Below are 10,578 nucleotides of genomic sequence, written 5' to 3'. Positions count from 1 at the left end.
CAGGCTCATAGAAGGGACCAAATCTTTGTTGACTGAACAAAGCAGAGGTCACTAAATGAAGGCCGGGTCTTCTGTGGATTCTGTGCTACCCGAAGACCTCTTTGAGTCTCTCTTCCCCATCCCTCATCTTCAGTCTACGCCGGCCACATTGGGAAGCAAGGACTGTGTAATACTCCCAAGTTCAGTACCTAGTGTCTGAGCTGTGTGATTTCCGATTTGTGGCTGGAGCCTCGGTTGCTCGGGGAAGCCCTCTGGGGAGTCACCAGATCCAGGACCAGCTGGGTACATCATAACACTGAAAGGCTAAAAGGAAGAAGAAGGAGAAAGTCAGTCTGGCTTCGACTAACAGCACTCACCTGTTGCCTGAGATGAAGCCGGGGCCCCAGGGGCAATCTGAAGGTTGGGAAGCCTTTTAGAAGCTAGCGCACAAACGTCAGCTCTGCCTAAGGAGCCCCCAAAGCCAGGCCCACTCCTTTTAGGTGGCTGAAATAAACCTTCCTTGTAACTTCCTTCCATTTTGTCCCAGTGGTTACCCAGAAGTCCAAGTTCTAAATCAGATCCTAAATCAAGGTACTTACCTAAAGCCTATGTTTATCATTTTGGGACATGAGGTTTCCCTTATCCACTTGGAAATATTTTAAAAATACAAATTCCTAGGCCCTACTCCCAGGGTTCTGATTTAACAGGTCTGGAATGGGGCCCTTAACACGGACCAAGTTATTCTGGTGTACAGTTGGGAACCTCTGCTAAAGGACCCGCTCTCAACTGTACTGTTCAAAGCATGTGTGAGCAAAATGTGTCAGGCCAACTGATGCCATATTCTTTCAGAGGCTTTTCCCCAAGGCCAAGTAAGTGAGACTGCCCTCTTTCTGTTTCCCAATCCATAATCAGCTATGTTGAAAAGTGTAGGGGGATGTGAGCATCACAAGGTTTGGAGTTAGACCACCTGAGTTCAGATCTGGCTCAGCCAACTTCACACCTGTGGAACCTCTCAGGTCACTGAACCTCTTGGAGCCTCAGTTTCCTCCAACCTAGGGTAAGCTCTTAGTGTTTACTATTTTTTTTTTTTTTTAATTTAAGCCTAAACCAGCTCTGGCTACTGCTAATGTAGGGTCATCTTCTACAATCCCTGGCAGAAATAGAGCCTTCCAAACTGTAATGCTAAGCTAGCCCTCCCTGCAGATTCCAAAGAGACTTGTGCTGGAGAAGAGCAGCCTCAGGCTTCCCCAGTCAAAGGAAAAGTGTTAAGTACAATCTGCACCATCTGCAGCCTTATTGCGTCAGAAATATTCCAAGAAGAGGGACCGGATGAGTCCCTCAATTTATCCCAACTGTGATAACAGTGGAGGCGATGATAAACCACTGGGTGGCTGCAAGGATGCAGACCCTATCTAGTAGGGCCAGTGGAAGGTTTTGCAATACTTTGAAGGATACAAAATGTTCTTTTCCAGGGGAATTTCCTATATACAAGAAATGCAAGTGCCTGTGGGTTCAAATTTTACTTCTGCCACCAGGGATGTATGCAAGTTCAAGATGGCTGCCTTTATTCATTTACTGGTAGAACATGTGCATCATATAGGCTGGTATAATCCTTCCTTTCAGGATTGCAGAAACTACTGACCAAGACCTAGAGCAAAGCTGCTTAGGAGAAATGCAATGTGAACCGCATATGTAATTTAAAAAATTTTAGTAGCCTCATATGAAAAGGAAAAAAAAAGTAGGTGAAATTCATTTTAATAAGAAAACTTTACTTACAAAGCAAGCAATGGGCCAGATTTGGTCCTCAGACTAGTTTTCCAACTCCTGAAATCTATCACCTGAGCCCAGACCCTTCTGAGCCATGAATGAAGAACAACCTTGTCATGTTAAACCAACAGCAAGGGGGGCAGTTTTGAGAGGCAGTATGGGCTCTGCAACCAGACTGACTTCATTTATGTCCCAGCTCTGCCACTTGCTAGCTGGCAGACTTTGACTCATTTCAAGTCAAAACCATGCCCCCGTTTTCCCCTGGACTGTCTCTTTTGTCCCTGCTCTGTGGATTAACTATAGAGTCATTTTACCTCCTACCCCCATGTGCCTTATGCCTACCTCCCAGCACCACAGGAGCTCGTCTTTCAAATTAGTAATTTAAAAGTACAACATTTTGATTAGGTGGGACATCACACAATGGTTATATGGTTTCTGAAATGCTAGCCCCACAAATAACCCCAAGGGATACATATGGCCAACAGACTTTTGACAGTGGTAAAAAGGCAATTAAATGGAGAAAGAACAACATTTTCAACGAATGGTGCTGGAACATTTGAACATCCACAAGCGGAATGAATCTCAACCCATACCTCAACAAAGGTACCTTATACAAAGATTAACTCAAAATGAATCCTAGAGAAAGCTCTGGAAACAGATTGTGGTGATGGTTATACAACATTGTTAATGTACTTAATGCCACTGAATTGTACACTTTAAAAGGGTTAAAATGATAAATTTTATGTTGGCATATTTTACCACAATAAAAAAAACTTAATGGATCGTAGACCTACATGTAAAAGCTAAAACTATAAAACTTCTAGGATAAAACATAGGAGAAAATCTACACAACCTTGGGTTAGGCAGAAAGTTTAGATATGACACCAAAAACATGATCCATAAAAGAAAAAAATGGTAATTTTGATCAATTTTGAAAATTTTTCAATTATGAATTTTGAGGGGTGCCTGGGTGGCTCAAATGGTTAAGCATCTGCCTTAAGCTCAGGTCATGGTCTCTGGGTCCTGGGATCGAGCCCCACATCTAGCTCTCTACTCAGCAGGAAGCTTGCTTCTCCCTCTCCTGCTCACCCTGCTTGTGCGCTCTGTCTCTCTCTCTCTCTCTCTCTCTCTCTCTCTCTGTCAAATAAATAAATAATAAGATCTTAAAAAAAAAAGAATAAGAAGCTAAACATAGACTGGGAGAAAAAATTTGCAAACCACATTTCTGACAAAGGACTTCTGCCCAGAATATATCAAGAACTCTCAAAACTCAGTAAGAAAGTAAACCACCCAGCTTAAAATAGGCAAAAAATCTGAACAATAAGAAAGATATATGAATGGCCAAAAAGCATATGAAAGGATGTTCAACATCACTGGTCATTAGGGAAATGCAGATTAAAACCACTAGGAGATACCACTACACAATTAGCATGGCAAAACAAAAACAGAACTGGCAATATCAAGGGTTGGCAGGAATGTGGAACTGATGCTACCATATATTTCTAGGGGGAATTCAAATTAGTGCAGCTCTTTGCACTTTGGGTAACAACATGGTCATTTCTTACAAGGTGAAACATACACCTGGTACATACATGCAACAATCCCACTCCTAGTATTTACTCAAGAGAATCTCTATTCACACAAAAACCTGTATGTGATTGTTTATAGCTACTTTATTCATAATCACCAAGAAAGGGAACATATGAAGATTTAGCAGGTAAATGGATAATGGTGTACATGCTACAATGGAATATTATTCTGAAATACAAAGGAACAAACTACTGCTTCATACAATAACATAGATAAATCTTAAATGTCAATTTACTAAGTGAAAGAAGCCAGACCCCCCCCCAAAAAAACTACACATTGTATGATTTCATTTATATGACTCTGGAGAACGTGAACCTATAAGGATGGAAATGGAACAGTGATTGCCAGGGATTAGGCTGGGAAGGGGTTAATCATAAAGGGGCAGCATGAGAGAAATTTTCAGGTGATGGAACTGTTCTGAGTGGAACCATGGTAGTAAATATATGACTCTTTGTATTTGTCAAAACTTACAGAACTGTGCTGTACAAAGTGAATATTGCTGTATATAAATTAAATAAAATCAACCAGGATATGGGGGGGGGAGATGAAATACAGGCTGTGACCAGTGAACCCATGTTACAAATGAATCAAATAGGGCTCTTGGGTGGCTCAGTCGTTAAGCGTCTGCGTTCGGCTCAGGTCATGATCCCCTGGGATCGAGTCCTGCATCAGGCTCCTTGCTCAGTGGGGAACCTACTTCTCCCTCCCCCACCCCCCTGCTTGTGTTCCCTCTCTTGCTGTCTCTCTCTCTGTCAAATAAATAAATAAAATCTTCAAAAAAATGAATCAAATAATCACATTGAAGGGACTAGGAAGAAAAAGGATGGACCTAGATTTGGCGGGTGGGGGGGATGTTTTAACTGGATACATAAGGATAAACACACACACACACTATATAATAACACTGTATTCTAATTGGTAAATTTCCCTGTTATGATTTAGCAATTCTGAAACTACTTTATATGTATCCTAGAGATGAGCAAATAAGTAAATATGTTGTAGAAAATGAGAGCCAGGTTTCTTGAGGAGAAAGAAATGACAAATATGAAAAGGGAGAAGACATGAATGTCTCCTGTGGTGCTGAATTGGAATCAGAGGTATTGGTGTGTTCATGGCTTTTGTTTAATATACATACAGATAGATGGGTATGGAAATAAATACAGATGTCTGTTATGTGTGAGTTAGTATATGTACCTACCTACCTACATACATACCTAATACATATATACATACAGATGTGTATTTCCTAGCTCTATCCACTGGGAAGGACTAGAAGCAGTGCCAACCCAACAGTGATGAGCATGCCAGCACCTAGACCTAGGGTTTCACTCTCCTTGGAAAAGTGCTTGATGCCTGTGGTGCCAGAAAGGAAGGAAGGGATCAAACAAATAAAAATAAAAGGTGGGGCACATGTCAAAAGGGCACAGGAGCCAACCTGAATGAGCTCCCACAGCTAAAGCTGGAACTTGAACAGCAAAATAATGATAGTCCTGTATCCATGATCAGCACTATCCATGATAAGCATCCATGATCCCTGTTAATATAAACAACGGAATAAACAAATAAATAGGGAAGAGGAACCACTCTCCTACAAAAGAATTCCAATTAACAAACATAGAAGGATTGTGGGAAACAGAAAATCACCATTAAAACATGACAGTAGTAAAGGTTGAGTCAAGACCTCAGTAAGATCAATGGATGCTAAAGTTATTGGGCAAAATAAATAAAGTATTGGGCAAAAATGTAAGCAGAAATAGGATATTTGCATAAAACATCTTCTCCAAAATATATAATAACTACAAAGGGGAAAACAGTAACTTTACAATAGATAAACCTGGCAGATACCACCTTGACCAAGACATCAACGTAATACATATTGACATCATGTGTCCCTGATACGCACTGAAAAGGGCACATCAGCTCTGGCACCTTTCCCAGTAATCATGACAAAACATCAGACAAACCCAAATTGAGGGACATTCCACCAAATATCTGACCAGTGCTCTTTAAAAGTGTCAAGGTCATAAAAGACAAACACTGAAGAAAGGTCATATTTTGGGAGAGACTGAGAGAGACATGGTAACACAATGTGGATCCTGGATTGGGTCCCAGAACAAAGAGTGGGCATTAGTGAAAGAATGGGTAAAGTACAAATAACGATCTGTAGTGGAGTTAATAGCATTGTACCAATGTTAATTTCTTACTTTTGATAATTTTGCTACGCAAGATGTAAATACAAGGGGAAGCTGAGTGAAGAGTAGATGGGAACTCTATTATTTTTGTAAGTCTACTACAATCTAAAATATTTCAAAATTAAAATTTTAATTTAAAAAAAGGATACCCCTGGGGCACCTGGGTGGCTCAGTCAGTTAAGCGTCTGCCTTCAACTCAGGTCATGATCCCAGGGTCCTGGGATGAAGCCCTTCATCCCAGCTTATCCCTCCTCCTCTGCCCCTCCCCCCACTCATGCTTTCTCTCTCTCTCTCTCTCTCTCTCTCTCTCTCTCTCTCAAATAAATAAAATCTTTATTTTTTTGTTTTTTTAAAGATTTTATTTATTTATTTGACAGAGAGACAGCGAGAGAGGGAACACAAGCAGGGGGAGTGGGAGAGGGAGAAGCAGACTTCCTGCCGAGCAGGGAGCCCGATGCAGAGTGTGCTGTGGGGTTCGATCCCAGGACCCTGAGATCATGACCTGAGCCAGAGGCAGATGCTTAACAACTGAGCCACCCAGGCGCCCCTAAATAAAATCTTTTAAAAATAAAAAGGATACCCCTCAGTAATAAACTTTTAAAATAACATAAAAAGAAGTTGCAAATACATTTTGTGATGTTAAAAGGTTATAAAATTTTAAAATTATGGTTCTTGAATATTTTTATTTCTCCAGAATGGACTCTTTCCCCCAAATAAATAAATAATTGCTCTCCATCATCATAAAGAGAAGTTCTAATTAAATCATGCTCCTGTTCAAAAATCTTCAGTGGCTTCCTATTGACTTTTCATTGCATTGAATCTATTCCTGAAATTGCTCTGGACCCTGTTGCCTCCCTTTTCCCTACTATTCCCTGCACCTTATATTCCCCCCAACCCACCTGGGGCTCTGTCGCAGCCTTCCTTTATTCTGCATTCCTGGAAATGCCTTTTGCCAGGACGCTACTTGTCCAGAGCCCACAAACGCTCCTCAGCATGAAGAAACCTCACCCTCCCTTGAACTCCCAGAGAATCTCCCTCCTGACCCTTATCAATTTCCAGTAACTGCCTGGTGCCTCTGCCCAGTGGCTATTTAGGGTGCTCTCCTCCAAATTTTCTAATTCTCCCTTTGTGCCTGAGACCATGTGGTGCTGTCCAGAGCGCCTAGAGTTTAGACCAGGACCAACATACTCTCCAGTGCCCTTTTTTTCTCCTTTAAGGACACTTTCTTACCCTCTGCACCAGCATGGAGTATATCAGATGCCCAAATGATCTCCAGGACTCATGCTTACCAAATCATCCTAGGAGACAAGCACTCCCCCGGTCTGCTTGGTGTTTTTTTCAAGGAACGACTGGAGATTGGACCAGTAGAATGGTGTTGCCATGCTGATTTAGGGTGACCCAAAATCATTTTATGAATGGGAGCTCTGCCAAAAATATTTGCCCACAACCCTCACACCCTAGAGGTGGCTATGTCAATTTCTATCTTGTATGATACATGCCCTGAAAGGTCCATGCCATAATCATGTCTGCATCCCCTCCCCACAGTGGTTGACTATCTCAGTGCCTTATACATAATAGATGCTCCATAAATATTTTACAGAACAAATGCCTGAAGGAAGGAGTAACATCTCAGGTTTCTAACTATGGTTTCCCTTCACAAATTCCTAGATTGTCATAATTCTTCTGAGTGGCAAAGAGGGATTTCCATGTCCCCAAGCCCTCCAGTCACTGACCTGACCGTTGATGTGCTGAAAGTTTATCAAGAAGGAACAAACACGCCTCCAGATTCTCTTGAGAGTAAACTGCAAGTGAACTTCAACTCCAAGACATGTGAAAACAGACCAGCATGTGAATGATGGTTGAGTGGTTTCAAGTTAGGCAGCCCGGTAATTTGGATTGAACAATGCTTTGGCTGCAACAAATTGTAGTGATAGAACATATGTTTGTTGGGCTTTGCTTTTGATCTTCTGCTCCAAGGTTGAGGATACTCTCCCAAGGGGGAAAGAAAAAAGGAAAGAGAACTGGGTAGAAGAAAATGGACTTCACCCATCACTGAAATATTTCGTACCTGAAGCACAACCACCTTGAGAGAAGAACATGGTGGCCGCTCTTCACAGTCACCTGACTAAGGGGCTTGGGTTTGCTCCTGCCTCAGAGGGAAACACAACATCACTGAGAGGACCCCCCACAGCACCTGCACACTCACAGCCAAGCCTGGGCTCGGCCCCCACAGACATATGAGAAAAGAGGACCTGCCAGAGCCACCAAGAGGGTGGGAGACTGGCTGTTGCCAGGTCCACCCACGTGGATCACAATGACGGCATGAGGTCATGGAATGTTGAAGAGGTGAAATGATAGTGGGTCCTAAATCACAAAGTCGCAGGCGGGTGGGCATCCTTTCGACAGGGCTCCCAGAAACCGAGCTGTACCACTTTCCCTGATGATCCGGGGAAGGAGCTCCTTCTCCCAGACAGAGTTGGGTTCCAATCCATGCCTATCCTGTTCCCACCAAAGCCCCCTCTCTCCAGGGCTTGCTGGGATGGAAGGATAACTCCAGGTCCCCCACCCTGGGATTTATCTGTCTGAGGGCAGGGTACACAAACTTTGAGACAGAAGGGAATGGACAGGTGTGCTTCTTAGGGGAGCAGCAGAAAGGTGGCAAGAAGCTGGCAGCAGCCCCTGAGAGAGCCCTGGCACCATGGACAATGATGAGCCTCTTGAGCCTGAGACAAAAGGTGAACAGGCAACCCATCTCTCACCCCCCGGGCCCTTCTGGGCTGCCTCAGTATAATACCCAGTGATCACATGGACCTGAAGCCCCCTCCTCTTCTCACGTGGGACCCTCTAGAGCCAGGACAGTGTGTCACAGTGACTTGGCTTCAGGGCTTCCCAAACAGGGAGGGAGAGAGTTGGATGCGAGATGTGATACTATGCTGGAACTGGCTTGGACTAGCTCTGGCTGACTTTAATTTTCATTTTGTGAGCTGGCCTATGTCATGTTGGTAGTTTGAAATCAGCCATGTTGGGAATATTCACGCCACCTGAATTGGCTAACACTCCAAATCAGGATTTTTTTTTCCTAGAGAGACGGTTAAACATTTAATAGCATTCTACAGAATTCTGAAATTGTAGTACTAATGAGGCTATTAAGACTCAGAAAGTCATCACTTTTTGATGGCTAAGCCACTGTATGTCTTCTAACTGCTGGGGGACTGCTCCTTCCACCCCTTGTCATGCAGACCTTGTCTTACCCTGTTGGAAATAAACATTGGAGCTTGGGTTTATGGATAAGGACTAAGAAAACACAGACCTGCATGGACTCATTAGGAACCCCACCCTCTTAGAACCTGGGTGGTTAAAACTTGGGACCACCGCCACAAATGCTCAGCCCACCCAAAGAGTAGATTGGCCAAGTTCTGATGGGCTATCTGGTGGTCAAGCATGGCTTCCCCAAACATTGCATCCCACAGAGGTGGGGTGACTAGCTCTGGACCCTTGTGTGAGGTTTTCAGGAGCCCATGCTGGTTCCAGATCAGTGGTCCAATGGCAGAAAACCCATGTCCGGCGAGTTTAGGGACTGGTGGGAGGGAAGTGTAGGGCATGGATATTTAATCATAGCAATTAATTTTGACCCCAGCAAGATTTTGCAGGCCCTTCCTTCTTCATGGTCCCAAAATGTTGGACTGAAAGGGAGAGAAGCTAGGTCAAATTCTTAGGAATCAAGTTATCCTTTTTTCTCCTTGGGACTGTTCCTGTTCCACTTCATTTCACATTTGACCCAAGTCGCCTGCCCTGCCCTGCCCTGCCCTGCCCCAGGCCGTCCGCAGCATGGCTTGTGCCTGCCAATGAGGAAGCCTAGGCATCGGCACACATCCTCTCCCTAAAAGAGTGAAGCCGACCCTGAACCCCACCCAAGCCGATGAGCAGGAAAAGAGTGAGCCAAAAGAGCAGGAAAAAGCCAGTCTCTGAGATAGGCTCAAAGCAGGGAACGGGGCAGAAGCAGGGAGTCCCCAGAGGACACGGGGCATTTAGCACAAGACCCTACAGACGATCAGGAGGTGGCACTGTCTGGGAGGGAGGGCTTGTAGAATGAAGTCCCCCTGGGGGACTGAACGCATACTGCAGTTCCTCAGCACCCCAAGCCCCATGAGGCTGGGGCGTCCCAGGCTGTAGCCGGGACCGCCTTGCAGAGCCAGGGAGCATAGGTCGGGCTCCACGTGAAAGGCCAGCAGGTTTCATTTCCAGCATCAAGGAGATGAATTTTTCTTCCAGATGAACCCGAAACTGAACCAGCGCCACAGAACAGTGATGAAACCCTCTACTGTGAGGCCGAGGCCTCCAGGGCTGTAGGAAAAGAGAAGGCAGCCCGGGAGAGCTCAGAAACCGACCTGGAGATCAAAGGTGAGGGTGGGCCCTTAGTCGGGGGGGTGGGTGGCGCGCCTCCTTCCTCAGAAGCTGGACAGCTCTGCTCCCCCGGGGCGGCCGTGGCTCTGGCCCATGGGCTATCTGTCCTGCAGGAGGAGAGTGGCTGCAGCCTGGGGCGGCTTTATGCCACATCCTCCTCAAGGCTGGCCTGGTGGTGGCAGCTGCAGCGGCTCTGTGCTGGTGGCCTTCCTGGTGAGCCCAGTGGTCACATCAGCTTGTTGGAAGCTAAACCAATACATGGACGGGGATTTCTGGTTTTCTCAATGTTTCCACATGTCATCTTTGCAAGTGTCCCGGGAGGTAGTCATCATCACCCACGTTTTAAAGAGGAGGAAACTGAGGCTTACGGGGATTGTGTGAGTTGCCCAAGGCCACGGAGAGATGCCAATGTTCACCGATCCCCTGTTCACCCCACCCTGCCAATCTGCTCCGTATTGTGGGGGCCCCCGGAGTGTCTGTGGCCCATCTTGCATCCTGGTGACTTTCCTCTCTACTCACATTTGAGTTCTTGGTTCTCCTACTTGAGAGTTCGCCCTGGACAAAGCAAGTGTGCCCTGGGAAGTGGGAGGGCGGGGAAGGAGGGTGCTGGCTGAGCTGCAGCAAAGACTCTTGTTACTGCAAACAA

General features: G+C 45.1%; 1 protein-coding gene across 1 annotated transcript in view; it reads left to right on the top strand.

Annotated features, from left to right (window-relative positions):
- The first annotated feature begins 8,226 nt into the window (after positions 1 to 8,226).
- LRRC74A (leucine rich repeat containing 74A) overlaps positions 8,227 to 10,578 on the top strand; it is a 29,795-nt gene continuing 27,443 nt past the window's right edge. Inside the window, exons 1-2 of the mRNA XM_088025158.1 lie at positions 8,227 to 8,263; positions 9,801 to 9,929. Coding sequence (XP_087881284.1) covers positions 8,227 to 8,263; positions 9,801 to 9,929 — 166 coding nt within the window. The remainder of the gene's footprint in view (positions 8,264 to 9,800; positions 9,930 to 10,578) is intronic.

This window comes from Eumetopias jubatus, unplaced genomic scaffold (assembly GCF_037043125.1).
Source record: "Eumetopias jubatus isolate StellerSeaLion01/CBP00866 unplaced genomic scaffold, mEumJub1_p1.0 scaffold_7, whole genome shotgun sequence".
In the NCBI taxonomy this organism is placed as follows: domain Eukaryota; kingdom Metazoa; phylum Chordata; class Mammalia; order Carnivora; family Otariidae; genus Eumetopias; species Eumetopias jubatus.
Note: the sequence above shows the minus strand (reverse complement) of the source record. Positions and strands in the feature narration are given on the sequence as shown.